At 45.9% G+C, this 17,251-nt stretch overlaps 1 protein-coding gene across 1 annotated transcript in view; it reads left to right on the top strand.

The window, feature by feature from the left end:
• The first annotated feature begins 359 nt into the window (after positions 1-359).
• Positions 360-17,251, top strand: part of COL3A1 (collagen type III alpha 1 chain) — a 40,903-nt gene continuing 24,011 nt past the window's right edge. The window contains exons 1-13 of the mRNA XM_008146515.3: positions 360-546; positions 9,275-9,477; positions 9,725-9,775; positions 10,221-10,334; positions 11,574-11,654; positions 13,413-13,466; positions 13,820-13,873; positions 14,723-14,776; positions 15,382-15,435; positions 15,585-15,638; positions 16,241-16,294; positions 16,723-16,767; positions 16,899-16,952. Of these exons, the coding sequence (XP_008144737.2) occupies positions 462-546; positions 9,275-9,477; positions 9,725-9,775; positions 10,221-10,334; positions 11,574-11,654; positions 13,413-13,466; positions 13,820-13,873; positions 14,723-14,776; positions 15,382-15,435; positions 15,585-15,638; positions 16,241-16,294; positions 16,723-16,767; positions 16,899-16,952 (957 nt within the window). The 5' untranslated portion in view covers positions 360-461. The remainder of the gene's footprint in view (positions 547-9,274; positions 9,478-9,724; positions 9,776-10,220; positions 10,335-11,573; positions 11,655-13,412; positions 13,467-13,819; positions 13,874-14,722; positions 14,777-15,381; positions 15,436-15,584; positions 15,639-16,240; positions 16,295-16,722; positions 16,768-16,898; positions 16,953-17,251) is intronic.

Genomic DNA, 17,251 nt, shown 5'->3' with positions numbered 1-17,251 from the left:
GGCACCCACACCTTCTTAAAATTAGGCAGGGAATGTGAGAAGGAAAACATTTTTTAAAAATGCACACATCCCGTTCTTGTCCTACAATGCAGGGCAGAGCCTCAGAGGGCGGGGGGGCTGCACAGACGTATAGGTGCTTAAAGGAGGCCGCGAGCGTCTCCGTCAACAGAGGCGGACGCAGTCCAGATGTGCTCGCTCCCCGCCGTGGGCTGTGTCTCCTATAAGAGCAAGAGGCATATTAATCATTTCTTTTACTGCGGAGGGGATGGGTGCTGCTCTCATATTTCAGAAAGGGGCTGGCAAGTGAGGGAGGCCAAACTTTTTCCTATTTAAGGCCACGGCAGAGGGATCCCGCGGCTGCTGCAGGACGGGCCGTGCTGGAGGGCAGGGACTGATGGTGCTACTCTGAGCGCCCGGCGCCGCTCTGTGTGCACGGAGAGTCTCATGTCCGACCTGTAGACATGACGAGCTCTGTGCGGAAGGCGGCCTGGCTGCTCCTCACGCTGCTGCACCCCGCGCTGGTCCTGGCTCAGCAGCTCCCGGAAGGTGAGTGGGTGCCGTTCCTCCGGACCCCCGGGCTCTCTCTCTCCTGCCGGGGCAGGGGGGCAGCGGGGGGCTCAGGCTCCGGGGGGGGGGGGGGTCCCTGGGGCCGCTCCCAGATGTGAGCGTGGAGTGGCCGGGATGCTGCCCTGAGGACCTGGGCTTAGCAAGCAGAGTGTCCTTTTTGTGCTGGAACGTGAGCTGGGGCCCTAGATATCGATGTGTCCCACTAACGGGCTTTCCTGTTGGCGGCCTGGCAGCGCTTGGAGCGGCTGGGAACCCGCTCCTGGAGGCCAGCGTCCCGGGAGGGTCCCGGGCAGCCGGAGTCATGGGCTCCTGCACACGGCTCTGCGCTCCTTTGTATGCCGGTGCTCTGTAAGCGGGGAGGGGGCCCTGTCCTCCCAGTGAGAACATGCACTTAAGTCAGAGCATGCATGCAGAACGGGCTAGAGGAAACGCTGGGCGTTATTAGTTACTGAACAGGTTTCCATACAGTGGCAACAGGGTCACCGCAAACCCCTTACACAGGTCCGAACTGGTCAGTGTGTCGTGGCTCCTAACTTTTTTCTGTTTCAAGCACTTAGAGTGTTGACTGATGCCTACTTTCTAAGAGTTTGTTGTTAAAGATCTAGTGTTTTATGTCTGTTCTACACTTTACCTACATCTGCATGAATAAAGAGAGTTTTTTTTAAAAAAAACATACCTTCTACAGAAATGTTTGACTTTCCTGCAAACAAGGTAAAGACACTGGGACTGTCCGACCTCCACCAGCTCGATGTGCTGTGTGTTCTCATAGGGGCAGACAATGATGTCCATGTGCCCATTTCCCCCAAACCGCGTCTGTCTCATCATCTGATTATGTGAAAATACTCCTGTAAATTCATACGTTTCTTAGTCACCAAAATCCTGGACATATTGGGATACAAACTTAAAGAGAAGCAAATATTTAAATGTTAAACGTGAAGGTGCTAGAAGACATCATTACACATCCATTTCCGTTTGCACAGGAGCACAATGTCCACATCTAAACCTATAGCTTTCGCAAACATGGTCCGAAAATGGTTGTCTTTGTTTTTAGTACTAAACAGCTTTGATGTTCTCACAGGTCCTGCATGTAAGTGGGGGGAACCCCACTGGCATTTCCTCAGGCTTGTTCAGCCCATGGCCACAAAGAAAAGAAACATGCAAACCCCTTGTTCCCTCACCTCCTCCCCCTGCCCCCCTACTCCTCCCCCTCCTTTCCCCTCCTTATCTGTCCACCCCTTTTGGCTCCTTTGCACTTCCTCCCCCTTTTCATTCTTTCACTCGTCACCCCACCCCCTTCCTAGGCAAGTCCACCTCTCCTCAACTCTCCTTCTCTCCCCCTCCTCTCTCACCCCCCCACCACCCTCCTGTGTCCTCCCTATGCCTCCACCTCTTTTCTTCTCTCCTCTGCCTCTTCCTTTCTTTCCTAGAATCCTCCATCCTCCGCCCTCTCATTTCTCCCCCCGTTTCCTCTCCATCGGACCCTCCCAGAAGATGCTAAACTCCCACGCCTTGGCTAGAAAACCAAGCGACTCTTGCCACACCCCCACCTCAATGAAGACTTTTACTTTTGTGTGAAGCTTTTAAATTCCTCTGATTTCTGAAAGAGAGGGGGAAAAAATCACAGCGTTTCCACTTGTTGGAAAGACTACAAACCTTTGGTGTTTAGTTCAAAGACTGACAAAATATTTGTAATTGCCTAGGGGTTATAATTTTCCATAAGCACTGTGGCTATTTCTCTCCTAACCCCCACTTTGGGGAGGAAACATGTGTGCTGCCTACATTAGCTGAACATTACATAATTGTCCTCACCCCCCTTTTCTCCTGGCTGCAGGAAAGAACAAACAGCTAGGGGACTTTGCTGACACACGGGGGTGCTTTTTAGTTCAAAGGAAGTGGAGAGGGATTCTGTTCAGCTTATTGTTCATGGTTAAGAACTTTTTAAGAGGAGACATCTTATGTTCCCCATGGGCTTTCCAGGACAATCCCGCTGGGGCGTGAGCTTTGGGGAGGTGCCAGGGGGTGGCTGGATGCGCAGCGCCTGGAGAGCCCCGTGTGGCTCCCATGTGTGCCCCGAGAGCCCCAGAGCAAGAGCACGCACCTCGTCTCCTCACACACGGCTCCTGGCACAGGAAGCCTGTCCTCCCAGAGAATTGTGAGTCCTGTTTAACCCGAGTATTTGATTCCAGCGACGGAGAACTGTGGTCTGTTTTATATTTCCTGTCCTGTAGGAACATGCCAGGTTTTCAGCAGAGACTCCCCCCCCTAGTGGCTGACCCGCAGAGCTGCAGAACCAATGCGGACATGAAGGTCACACACAGCTGGACCCCCTATTTCACAAAGAGATTTAAAAACAGGGCATGAATGAATGTTAAATATTAAATAGGACTTTCCTAAGAAAATAAGCATATTGCTGATAGCATATTGCCAAATACACATGCTCACACACGATAGTCACAATATGGAAAGTCTATTTGGAGATGAGCTTGATGTGATGGGCCATTTAAAAAATCCCACATGTAATATATAACTTTATGTTATCTATAAAGTTCCACATTTAGTATATAATAACTTTTTTGAGTATTTTTCAAGTTTGTGCTGTAGTCTTTATTGGACGTAAGTATTTCAGGAAGATATTACTCAGTATTTACTTCACTGGGGCCGGGAGATCAGCTACCTTTTACTGAAAAGTGTTCTAAGTTGTGAGCCTATATTTTGCTATTCCGATGCACCCGCCGGGACAGCGAGGTTGGGGCCTCTGCTTGTGTTAGAATTGCAAATGGTCGGTGGACTCCGAGGATCGGGTCCGAGGTACAGGCTGTGAGGCTCTGTCCTTCACGGTTGCAAGGAGAGTTTGTAACCGATCAAGTAGCACTCACGTTTTCTGGTTTTGTCCCCCTATAATGCAACACAGCCACCTAACGGGGGAAAGTTAGCATAAAAGTCACTAGAAACAATTACACGTCTAAGAGCAGAGAATGCGTGACTGCTCACAAGGCTCAGTGTCCGACGCCCAGCATGGATCAGTGCTGTAGTGGAGATCACACAGCTAGGAAACGACGGTGTGAAGACCAGAACCAAAATTCTGCTCAATTCTAGGTAATTAGAAGAAATAAGATATACCTTAAATTTAGAGCATATGGGTTTTCTTATTTTTGTAACAGTCATTGAAAAGCGATACGAAAAAAAAAATCACATACTGTCCTAGAAAATATATGAGCTAATGCATTTCTAAAGGGAAAACAAAGGCAGATTTTCTTTTTTGTTAAGCACTCCATTTTGAATTGGTACATCTATTTTTTAAACAAGAGGCTCCCTATAATTTAACCAGAAATCATCTTCAGTCTTGTAGAATAAATTCTCAGTGAATAACGTATTAGTACCAAATACTGTTTCTCATGGGTGATAAGGCCCATTTCCTGAGGGCCTGCAGGCCCCCCTCGTGCTGGTGGGGTGCTGGCAGGAGGCCTCAGGGCTGTGGGAGCTGCAAGCCCCTGAGGCGATGCTGGGAGAGGAGGAGGAGGGGTGAGGCCTTTGGAGGAGGGGTGCCTCCTGGCTCCACACTTTACCTCCAGGCTTATTTGTAAGAATCTAGAGCCAGGAGCTGTGCGCTTCCCAGGAGGAGAGCTGAGACGGCAGGCAGCTCCTCCAGCAAGTCCCTGCTTCTGCACCTCAGGGATGCCCGCCAGGCCCCGGGGCCTTCAGAGAGAAGGGTGCCCTCTACCGAGCGCCCCGTATCCAGGCGGAGGCTGGGGCGGACCCATGGCCGTGAGCCCAGCTCTTCCATCTGGCAACAGGGTTTTGTCAGAGAGGGACTGCTCCAGGCTTCAGGTTTAAACATGAAGGGTGGCATTGCCTTGCTGGGCACGGAGGCCCTGGGCGGTTCTCGGGGCTACACTAGCGTCTGGAAGCAGCTCAGTGGACTGCTCCCTGGAAAACAGTTTTCCCTGGAAAAAGCGCAGGCCCGCTGCTTCCCACACTCAGCAGCGGGGGAGGGCGTGGGGGGGGTAAAAAAAACCCAGCGTTTTCAAAGGGGAGACTGCCTGGTTCATGTCAAGATGACAACGGAAAAAATGAGAGAGGCCTCCTCAGCACAAACCCTTTGCTCGCTGCAGCGCGGGAGGGACTGGAACGGGGTGTCTGTCTGTCTGGGCCTCATGCAAACACACAGCGGCGGATGCCTTTCCGATTAACGAACAAAGCCCTCTGCTTTCCAGACGGGGGTCAAAGAGCCGCCACTTAAAATGCAATCTTAATGAACAAGAGGAAACGTTCCAACCCGAGGCCACACACTAAATTGCTCAAAAGATGTGAAAAGCAGAGAGAGAGGAATCAGACGCTGTTAACAATCCCACTGGCTGGAAACTCACCCTGAGAAAGGCCTGCGTTAGTCAGATGGCACGTCCCCCTCTGAAACTGGCTTTTCTGCCATATTTGGTGCGGAGGGAGGCAGAGCCCATGCTTCGAAAGTTAATTAAAATCGGAAAAACACCCTTTAAAGGGGCTGGCACGCTCATGCTGTCTAGACCGAGAAGGGAAGCGTCCGATGAAGTTAGAAGTTCAGGGATGGGAATGACTGAGCAACGTTTTCCGCAAACCAGCGTCTGGTGAGACAGCCCCCGTGAGGCTCCTGACGCTGGTGCAGGAGGCCCTGCTCGCTGCGGCTGCGGGGCCCCTCTCTGTGTGTGAAATCTCTGTAGGTTTCAAAGGCTTCGGTGAATCTACTGCGGGCCTAGCTGTCTCTGGGGTGGTCTCGGGGGAAAAACCTTTTTCGGTAAGGTCGGGAGAAAATAGACAACGGAATTGAACTCCAGAAGCTCACTTCTCGGTTTGAGACCAGACAGGAAAGATGTTCTGCAGAAAACCGGTATCCCTTTCCAAAAAATCTACCTTTTCAGACTCTGATTTTAAACTTGCAGGGTTTAGAAACCATAAGGGGAGAGGACCTCGACCCTGTCCTGCCCTGGGAACTGCTGACAGGGGCTGGAACACAGCAGCTGAGAGAATCATAAAAGCTTTATGACTCGTCATTTAGATGGTTTTTTAAAATTGGTGAGGACAAGAATAAGCAGACTCTACCTCGCCCATGCAAACAACATTTTAAAATTGAAATTATCCTTCTCCAAAGTTCCAAACCAGAGAGAGAGCTAGGAAATAAAAGAAGCTAAGGGTAGATGATGATAAACTAGCTTCATCTCGTTTTGTAATTCAGATCCCAGTAAGGACACGATTTAGTCTAATGAGCTGCTTGTGTGACCATAAATAAATTTATCTCAGGACCGTGCTTTGTAAAGGGACCGGAAACACCAAGTGACGTTAAGAGGTGGAGTTTAAAGTTAATTGCAAACTAGAACAGGGGGCTTAGCGTAAGTGATTACAATAAGGGAAGTCACTGGAAAACATATTACTTGTCCAGAGTAAGAAGGAGATTATTTGCTCTTTACTTAGCATGTTTGCAAAAGGACTTGACTTAGTTCTTTACCAAAGGGAATAGCGTGAGGTGACTGCCATTCACGAGTCCCCTTTTCCACTCCGTTTCTAAACGCTGCGTGTGGCCAACGGGCACTTCGTCCCCTTGAAGACACACGTTTCCCCTGAGAGACCATGATTCCCCACGCATCACTGGGCTTTCACACTAACCGTGAGGGCCACGCAACATCTGTGTAAGCGTGTCAGCCTCCGGGAGGACACGTGGCCACCACAGAGTGTCATGCGCAGAACAGGGAGTGAGAGGAAACGACGTGAAAGTCACCGTTCGTCCCACAGGGACTGAGGGAACGCAGCAGAGAAAGTGACCACCCGCCACAGCGTCTGGGAACTGCCTTTAGCGAGAGCAAACCCCCTTCCCGGCTGTGAGAGAAGTCGTGTCAGGACACAAACGGCATTCACTCTTCACTTCCCAGCATTCCAACGTCCTCTGGTCACCCAGACCAACCCCACTTTTACGAAAGGACAGCTGCTCTCGAATGGCTCCGGCCTCCGTGGAGGCTCTGGGTTGTAAAAAGCACGATGCACATGGTTTCTAGGAAGACTTGGGGACAGGGGGTTAAGTAATAAGTTTTGTGTGCATAACATTGGGTTTAACCCAATCCTAACAAGTTTGCTTACAGTGTTAGTAAGTCAAATTGTGCTCATGCATTTAGTCGTTTGCAGAGCAAATGGGAAACACTTATTTCTAGCGATGCGATGAGGCCTTCCATGGGACGGAACAGGAGGGTGAACGCACAAGGAAGAAATGGATGTTAATTTTAGGGCGCTTTAAGAACCCAGGAAGAGGAGGCATTTAAAATCTGAGATACTCAGCCCTGCTTAAACTGTCATCCTCATTTGCCTCTAACATGTCATTGGTATGCAGTAACTGATTTTTATAACAGGTCTTGTGTTAAACATAGAAAGCTGTTCCTGATCCAGAGACAAAGGGCTGAACCCCGTTAGTACAAAGCAGTGGCATTTTCCCCAGCTTCACTGAAGTATCATTGATAGAAAAGTGTTCGCACTCAAAGTGCACATATGATGACTTCCTGTACGCAGACAGTGTGCAGTGGTTACCTCGGTCACGTTAAGTAACGCGTCCATCCCCACCTGTTACCTTGTGTGCGTGGTAAGCACACCAGGCTCTGGCCTCTGGCACATCGCAAGTGTCAATGCCGTGTCACTACCCGTGGTCCTCACTCTGCTCCCATGGCATTCTCAGGGGGCCAGGGAGCCCCAAGTCCACACTATTAATGGGCGAAGCTTGACCTAAAGCTAGTCTGTTGGAACATTTCACAAAGTTAATTGAGAGAAAGTTTTCTTTTTTGAAGGAAGTCAGTGCAAAGACCAAAGGAAGGAGGCCATGCAATCTTCTCGCACAGGCTTCCACCTCATTAACACTTGCAGGTCTTTCCTGGGAAAACAGTCCGCTTAGGGCGTCAGTTATGCTGAGAGAACAATGAGTGTGATGGCTAGCCCCTCTGCTGTGTCGCTGCTCATAAGAATATAAACCAGTGTGGGTCGCCTCTCAAGCACATCTTTCTTAACACCATTCGAACAGCGTCTAGGAACTACCTTAGAGAGAGCAAACCCCTGCTCATCTGCCCGAGGTCCACGCTTGGCATTCAGCCTCTGTGCTAAGTATAAAGGAATGGCTCTTCAAACGTTGACACGGCGTTTCTTCCCAATATCTTCATTTATCTGTTTCAAACGGGAAGGACGAACTAGAACAGCTTGCCAGCTAAAAATTACAATAAGACAATCGTGCCTTCTTTTATGAGCGGTGGACCCATCGGGTAACGGTCACACGAAGTCAGAGTGACCTTTTAAGCTTCTTGCATGGATGGAGGGTGCGGCACCAGGTCGTGACGGTCGCAGCTGCACACGCAAATGGGCACAGGGATGGCGGCGATGGTGGGGGGCTGGGCGCCTACAGGTTCTGAAGCTCTCCTGGGAGCTGTCACTCACCCCGCTAAGCCCGTGAACCCCGAATACTCAGCACAGACCTGAACCGTTACCTCTTCAGCTCTGTGGGGGGATGAGGAAACGGGAACTTAAAAAGGAGGCTTCACGGTTGTCTGTGAAAAGCTCAGGACCCACGCAGGGCCTTTTGGGGCCAGGCAGCAAGGCGTGGCTGTTAACCGCTTACTGCTGCAGGCAGGCCGCCTCAGAGGACACTTTAAGATCTTGGCTCTGAGAAAATAAAATGAAAGTTCACTTTTCACAAAAATACAAATACTGGACAGCAAGGACACTGTTTGCAAAACTTTTTGCAGATATTTAGAAACTTCTTTTATTTATTCACGGCTGGCCAGCTAGCGTGGTAATCCTCAATCTGAAGCTGCATTTCACCACAACCACAGCTCATGCCTGCAGAGCTCGCACCAGGTTTTATTTTGGCAACCCCCACGCTGATTCATCGGCAATAGCTGCTGAAACAGTCTAAAATTTTCGTTGAAGCAAATTTGGGGCCATTTTAAGCCCCAAATGGTCATGATTCCTATTTTTCATGTGTTTTTTACTTCGGTCTTACCAATATTTGTTTAAAAAAACACACCTCTGTTTTGTGATTTGGAAACCTCTTCACATCCATATGGCACACACAACATGTGGTCGTACCATGGTGACCTGCTGCAGCCCCACGAGCTGGCCGTGAGATTCTGTATCGGCAGCGAGTATCACTGAAGCTTCCCCAGGGCTCTGGACGGGGGTTACGTTGCCGAGAGCAGCTGAGCTTCCCCTGAAAGTCTCAGAGAGGTCAATGAATCCGACCGTCTCCCGAGGCCCTGACACCGTCATCTTTATAGTTCAGGGCTCCCATCTGCCGTTGGAGCAAACCACAGCCATTGGGTTGAGAGGCTTATTTTCAATGGCACGATTAATACGTTTCCGTGTTGTGTGATTGGTATTAAATCCTTACTCTATATAAAATTCAAGTACCTCCTGGCCTTAAGAGAAGTTTGCTATGCTGTGCCAATGTGATGTTCATAAACAGATCTGGTATTTCACGCAATCTCTTACTGCTTAGCAAATTAGGTAGGAAAAACAGGATATCCTTGGTACCTAAATTTGTGGATTTTTTTTTTTTTTTTGCATACGCAAGTTCATAAGAAGATACACTTAATGAAATGGATAAGTTATTTGTTTCAAACCAGCTCTACTTGGGCTATTGGAAACAGTGAAAATCACATTTCGGCAAAACATGAGCAAATGTCACACCATCTTACCTGTTTTCCAGTTATTGATGGAGGATGCTCCCATCTCGGCCAGTCCTACGCGGACAGAGATGTCTGGAAGCCAGAGCCATGCCAGATATGCGTGTGCGACTCAGGATCTGTTCTCTGCGATGACATAATCTGTGATGACCAGGAATTGGACTGTCCCAACCCGGAGATCCCGTTCGGAGAGTGCTGCGCGGTGTGCCCTCAGCCTCCGACCTCTGTAAGTGGGAAGCACAGCGCCCCTCCCCCGGTTTGGATGTAAGCACGTGGCTAGTTCCTATATCCCAGGACGTGAAAAGGAGTCTGTCCAACTACCCTGTTAGCGTTACACGTAAAAGGTGGACGCTCTGGTTTAAAGCCAGAGGCTGGGTGTGATTTGGGATGAGAAACAGATGTGCAAACTGGGACAGACTTCGCGGGAAAGTGGCTCCTACGTCTTTCTAACCTGTACCTTCTCCATTCGTTAGCCTACACGCCCTCCGAATGGCCATGGACCTCAAGGCCCGAAGGGAGATCCCGTAAGTAAACACCCTCCAGTGGAATAACATTAGCTTCTTGAGTAGTTTGCTTTTAAAAAAAAAAAAATCTAATAGCCTTTGTATAATTGAACTTCCATCGTTTATACATTTATTTGGTAGCACGTATTTCAATAATGACAGAAAATAACTCAAACTAAGATTCCGTGATTGTCCTTGAGGAATGAAGCTTCCCAAACTTTATGTAGTGTCCTCATTCCCATTAACAGTTTCCAAAATAAAGCACAGGTCAATATACAAAAGCATAAATGGTACTGGAGTTACTCATAGGATTTCGCTTAAAAGGTATATTTTCCCCAAAAAAAATGTATTACTTATATTGATTCCTCAATTTATAAAGCAGAGAAGCTACTACTTGATAATGATTCTGAGTCATTAGGATTTTTCTGTTTCATTCGTTTTTATGTGATTTTTATGTGATTTTTAGGGCCCTCCGGGTATTCCTGGGAGAAATGGCGATCCTGGGCTTCCCGGGCAGCCAGGCATCCCCGGTTCTCCCGGCGCCCCCGGAATCTGTGAATCATGCCCCACTGGTGGCCAGGTAATACACGTCCGGACAAAAAGGTTCCCCTGGTTAAAGCTCGCTCCTCGTCGCCTTTTCTTTAGCCTACATCACATTTCTCTCCGGTGGGCTCCTATCTCTGTTCTCTGAGTTTACATGTTTAACAAATTCGTATTTAGTGCTTATAAGTGCTGGGTACTTTCCTAAATGTTCTATAAACATTCACTCTTCCGCATTATGCTCATGCTATTACTACTATATCGCTGCACAACATCCCCACTTCTCAGCACGCATAGGCAGTACGCACTCTGTGTGAGAAACGAACCATCAACTGCCAAAAGAATTAGCGAGAGGATGTAGGAATCGCTGCAACTGAGCCCATTTCGCTTATCACCCCAATGGCCAAGCTTCCGGACGTTTGGATGAAAAGCAGTTGAGCTGTGAACATTCCTTATTGACTTCACGTCAACAGGGTTACGTTCCTCTTGAAAAGCAGGGGAAGCAACTAACTCTGCACGTAACGCAAACAACCAAGCGCATAAACAGAGCCCCCGTCCTGCCGTGCTGGAGTAAGGAGAAACTTACAAGCACTACGCACACACCCCACTATGAGTTTTTAAAATTTATTTTCAAATACCGATTAGCAAGAAGCAAAGGATAGCACCTAATGTATTCTTACCCTGGTCCCAAACAGAACCCGTCGCTAAACCTGCAATTCAACATAGACTCATCTCCAAAGAAATTCCGCCAACACACGCGCCTTTCTCTCACTCGTGGCCTTATTTTCTACGCAGATGTTTGTTTTGGGGTGAATCTGCTTGGCATCTCAACCCAAAGCCAGGGGAGAGATATTTTACTGTGTCATTAACTGTTGGGGAAACAATTTGGCTTCTCCATTTTTCTGCTCCAAACGAGAAGTTCGGATTATTCATCCTCTGAACACTCTTTTGGCCTCAACCAGCCTCCGCCCCTGTGTTTCTAATGCTGTGAATGTCACTGCGAAATGCTTCGGGGAAGAGCATGGAGGAGCAGGTTGTGTGGGATTGCCATTGCATGCAGTTAATTCAAGGATTACAAAGCCACTCTTTCTGTAGAACATAAAGCTATAGAGAGACAGGCTAAGCAAGACCATGAAACAATACATACCACCTCCTCTGGCACGCGGGGAGGTCCTCTCCGTGGATAGCGGGTGTTGCGTGCGCTGCGGCTAAATGCTTTTGAAAAGAACCGCGATCTATATGTCAAAATGATTGTCTCTGTCTGGTTTTTCTGCTACAGAACTACTCTCCCCAGTTCGAGTCCTACGATGTCAAGTCCGGAGTAGGAGGAGCGGGTCTCGCAGGCTATCCCGGGCCAGCTGTACGTACAAGGGTTTCTCGGCGTGGTAGAGCATCCTTTAGTCTCTGATAAATCTTGAATGGTTGTTCTTCCAGTGATACGGTATCACAGCAGCATTGTATACAGTAGCTTGTTCCCTATGAAGGATAGGGAAGGAGATGGCAGGATAATCACGATCCTCTATCCTAGCTCCCTTTTTCCTTACCTTCTCATTTCTGCCTGTTTGACCCCTCGTTTCTGTCTTATAGAACCACTTACACCAGGCCCACCTGCTTTCATGATTCGATCTCACACTCATATATTCCTCATTTTAACCAGATTGTCACTGCCACTTTTCCTCTCTCTCTCATCTAAGTTTTTCAGAAGCTTCTTTTATTGTCTTTTCATTAATTAAATGCTACTTTCTAGATGACATGTTGAGTGATGAAGGTCCAATATCCCAATCTGTCTCAACTCATATCCTGGAATCAAATACAAGTATTTACAGGATTCATCCAGTCTTTAAGTTCATCTACCGTAATGATACTCCTCACATTGTACCCAAAGAGTTTCTTTCAATGTAAATGACCTAGAGTTTTAAAAGAAGAAAACAGCAAAAAGCACTGAGCTCTGGGCACGTGCCCATGATGCATGGTGTCCCATGCAAATGACCCTGTTGTGGAGGGCCTATCAGGAGGAGCAACACTAGGTCAGGTGACCATTTCACTGAGCAGAAGGTACATAAGCGTAAGTGAAACGTAAGGCTGGATTCCCAGGGATTATGGCCCATTGTTGCCCAGATCATTGGTCCCCATATTTGTAACTTCTAAAATGACAAAATTTTAACTAATACGTCCAAATGAAGTGGCTAAAGAAATACCATTAAAATTTACATAAGTTACAAAAAGAGACTTCTACAAATCTCTAAAGTTACAGGGGCTGTGATTTGTGTGTGTATGTCTCTTTCAAAGCCAGGGAATTATATTAACTATGTTAGCACCTGCTCTTACTCAGCTACATTCATATTATGAACCCTATGTTTAAATCAGATATGTAGTTTTTACTTAAAAAAAAAAACACACTGAAAAGCCACGACTTACTAATATTCCAGAAAAGTAGTCACAAGAGAAAATTTAATGACAAACTGTGGTTTTATAAATTTATTAACAGTCTTTAAAAATAGCAGGTTACAACGCTGAATGTTTTCTAGTTTAATCTGAAAAAAGTGATAAGTCAATTGATTATAATTGTAATTCATCATTGTCCCAAATATGGATGATTCTCAGAAGCACACCTAAATCCCTATGTCTACATGACTCAGTGATGCACAGAATACTCTGGGGGTGATTTACACTGTTGTTTTTAGAAACGAGGTTGTGTAGAATGCAGATAACTACTTTTCTGCAATGAGTGGGGCTTCCAAGCAGAAAAATAAAAATAAAATGTTTCTTGTTCCAGCATCCTAATGTTGAAGGGATTTTCATAGCATTTCACTGCATTTTTCCAGATTTTAAATCCCCTTTGGGGGGTTTCAGGCCAACAAATTTAAATATTTATCAATAATTGTTGTTGATTTGGTGGGAATTTCATTTAGAGTGATATTTTTGTAATATCTTTATTGTAAATATAATAAAATTAAGCCTATCCATGAATAGCTATTACATGGGTAGCTATTACGTACTAATTGTTCACATTTTTAAAGACACGGTTATTCCTATGCAATGGTGTCTCTTTGATGCTTGCATAAAGTGTATTTCAGATGCATTTATTTTGTTCTTATTCTTTAAATTTGCATTCCAGGGCCCCCCAGGTCCCCCCGGCCCTCCTGGTGTATCTGGTCATCCCGGCTCCCCTGTAAGTATGGCCATAGCGGTGCTTCTCTTCATGCATGTTCTGTAAGTCAAGGTAACACAGACCCTGCCATCATTCCGCCACGCCAGCATGCGTAGTTCCACTGCAGTAGAGAAGTCGCAACCAAGAAACTACCATTCCTGCAAAGATGCTCAATTCCTTCCCACAAACAACTCTTAGCAATCAGAACTTGGTCAAATTAAACCACATGTTTAACTTGCATGTCATACGACTCAAGTTTGAAACAATTCGGTTTCAGTGGAATTGAGTAGATGAAATGACTGTCTTCAATGTAAGTGAATCGTGTGAAGATTAAGTTACTTTAGAGAATATTTACACATCATTCTACCCACTAGGGTTCTCCGGGATACCAAGGTCCCCCTGGTGAGCCTGGGCAAGCTGGTCCTTCGGTGAGTAACGATCACATCTACATTTAATAAACTGAAAACTCTGTATAGAAACCACCTTCATTTTCCAAAACTTAACCACAGGTTCCTACAAAGTATAGACTAAGTTTATGCTTTCAACTTACAATAATAAATGGTGTTTTTATGATGGTTGAATGGGTTTCACAGACCTTTTGGACCCTTTTAATGGTTTAAATATCAAAGAGACACTGTTTACTCTAGGAGTTCTCTGGCTAATTAGAAATTACAATAATCCACTTACTAGTGCAGTTATAAATCTTCCGTCTCTTAAACATAGATTTAATCTACCTATAGCCACTCAGTTCACCTTCATATCTACTCTTCTGCTATATGATTTGTAAAACTCCATTTAGTAGAAATAAACATAATCTAATAGGGTTCTCCAGGAAAATACGCTGTGTAAATAAGTAAGGTGAAGTTATTTTAATATTTCAAAGTATTTTGAAATACCTATATATTTAAAATTCAATATCTCAAAAATAGAAAATTGTATCAAAATTTATAAATATGCACATGTGATATAAAACATAGATGCATGGTATTTTTAATTTTCATAAAAAGTAAATTTAACAAAGGGAGCTGGGGGGAAAGAGGCTCCTGCAATAAAGTCAACATTAAAAAATGTTTAATTTTTTAAAATAAGTTGAACAAACAGTAAAAACTGGATACAATACAGGTACAATATTAACTCAATGTGTTATTTTCTTGAAAAAAATACTGAGAGTATTTTCATAAAGGAGGTTTCTTCCACTAATGCATACAATATGTAATAATTAATTGACTAACAGAAAAATCTACGGATTTATTTACTTTTCATTTCCTTATTTTTAGGGCCCTCCAGGACCTCCTGGTGCTATTGGTCCAGCTGGTCCCGCTGGAAAAGATGTAAGTTTTTAAGGACTGAATGGAGATACAGCAAAATTCAACTTGGAATATTCTAAGTAGCATGCACCATATGCCACAATTTCAGAGAGAAAAACCTTACTCAAAAATCACCTTAATGACATTTTAGCTCATATTGATCTTTGACTAGCGAAGGTTAATCGTACTTGCATAACTGCATATACCACTTGTTAAATTCTAAACAGCAGAACCCCCAAATGTCCATCAAGAAGACTCACCCAGTGACTGTCACTGAAGGGGGGAGAGAGAAGCTTCTTCTCTATCAGTACTTTCTGAATTTCAGAACTTATGAACACCTTTAATATCATGCCACTCTCCCTTTCCCATTGATTCCCAATTGCAAGTTCTTCTCAGTGGATTGGGGGACGGTCATACTGTCGGTGGTGAGAGATGCCTGCCTTACTCATAAGTTTACATCGAGGTGGGAGAAGCCCTCCTCATTTCTTCTACTACGAAAAGCTGACCTCGGCATTATAGGTTCAGCGCAACCATTGTCATGCGTTCTTGGTGGAAAAAAATGCAAATGAGTCAGTTTGTTAATTGGCTACAATGTATTTGTCACTTACGCGGTGCACTCCTCTCCCTAGGGAGAATCTGGAAGACCCGGACGAACCGGAGAGCGAGGACTGCCTGGCCCCCCGGTAAGTCATCAGCAGCCCCTGAATGAACTGGAGCAAAAAAGTTGTTACCTAATTACATGGAACTGACCTTAACAACAGAAGGCATTTCACTACTGGGCTGTGCTTCTCCTTGAAGATCCATTAAACTCTCCCCCACTCATCGGTTTTAGGGTATGAAAGGCCCCGCTGGCATGCCTGGATTCCCTGGTATGAAAGGACACAGAGTAAGTAGAGTCTCTACATCGACTTCCCGTGTCAGTGTTACTTGCCAAACCAATACCACCGACGATATGCCCAAACGATGGACTCTAACAACAAACTAGTTATTTACACAAAGTAGTGAAGCCAAATTTAAGTGTATTTAAGTAAATTTAAGACTTGGGAAAGAATAATTTCGTTTTCTTATCCCAACTGTCAAAAAACATAAAGTATATTATAATAGTTATGCGTATTTATTGTCTTAATAGGACTTACAGATAGAATTAAGCAAGTTTATTCCATGCAAAAGGTTAGGTTTAACCAACTGAGCCAAAAACCTACCAACTTACTCTAACTAAAATCTATGAAACAGATATTTGCTGCCCATAAAGTTAAGGCAGCTTCTACATTGGACTCAATTATACGTTCTCATTAGTTCCGATTTTTTTCTACTGTAAAATCAACATCAAATGTCTTCAGTCTATTCGAAGGAGTTTTAAATTATTTGAGTCAATGTTGAACATATTGTTAGGTGGAACACTAGCCATCAAAAAGCAATGTAAAGTTTTCAAGCATTCTGCCTTGTTAGCAGATTTTAACACGTTGACTCTTTTTATCCATTTCCTAGGGCTTCGATGGACGGAATGGAGAAAAGGGTGATACGGGTGCTCCCGGGTTAAAGGTGAATCACAGCAAAATCTCACTTTCCTGAGCTCATTCCTGGGCGCGGTACAGCTCCGCTTAAGATCTCCGCTGGGGCGGTGGGGGTGGCCTTTTCCGAAATCCGCCGAGTTCTGTGTTGTAAGGGCTGCGTACCAGTGACGAGCCAAGAAGCTCTACTGAAGCTCCCCCGAGAGGGCGCCTTGGCCTGCCTCGATTAGAAATGAGGGACCATCCCTGAGAAACTCACGAGTTACTTCTAGTAAACCCACACGTTTTTAAAATACAGAGAGTGGTATTTCTGGTAAAGAAAAGTGTCACAGAAACTTGATGTTGTTAAAATGTGTGTTTTTTCCTTGGGTTCCCTAATGTTTTTCACAAAACGCTCTGTTTAAAGAACTGAGCTCTTCCTCCCTGTTGCACGGATGGTAACGTGTTGTATGTTCCCAGGGTGAAAACGGCCTTCCCGGTGAGAACGGAGCCCCTGGCCCCATGGTAATCCTTCCTTACCGCTTCTCCGTCTTACGTGAACCTCCGTCTAACCCCTGCCCTGCCTTGCTCCCTCCGCCCCTGCTTTTACACTGTCAAGTTCAAAGTGTAACCGTCCTTTCCATGTCATTCTGCAGGGTCCCCGAGGGTCTCCTGGCGAGCGAGGCCGGCCGGGACTCCCTGGAGCTGCTGTGAGTACCTTCGCCCCAGCTCTCTCGCTCTCTCTCTCTCTTTCTCTCACCCGGAGCCACAGGGGCTCAAGGGCTCAGCCAGGGCTCGGCTGTGACAGCTGCCCTCAAAGTCACCCTGTGACACTTGAGCCATGACTACAGGGAAACGGGTGTCTTTTAGTGATTGTCCCTGCTGAGGCTGTTTTTTAAGTGTTCACTTTGCATATGTTATCAAAGCCATTTATTCACATTCAGATCGTAAAATACACACACACCCATCATTCCACACTAGATCATTGCTATATGTATACATATGGGAC

The sequence above is a fragment of the Eptesicus fuscus genome, chromosome 11, assembly GCF_027574615.1.
Source record: "Eptesicus fuscus isolate TK198812 chromosome 11, DD_ASM_mEF_20220401, whole genome shotgun sequence".
NCBI lineage: Eukaryota > Metazoa > Chordata > Mammalia > Chiroptera > Vespertilionidae > Eptesicus > Eptesicus fuscus.
Note: the sequence above shows the minus strand (reverse complement) of the source record. Positions and strands in the feature narration are given on the sequence as shown.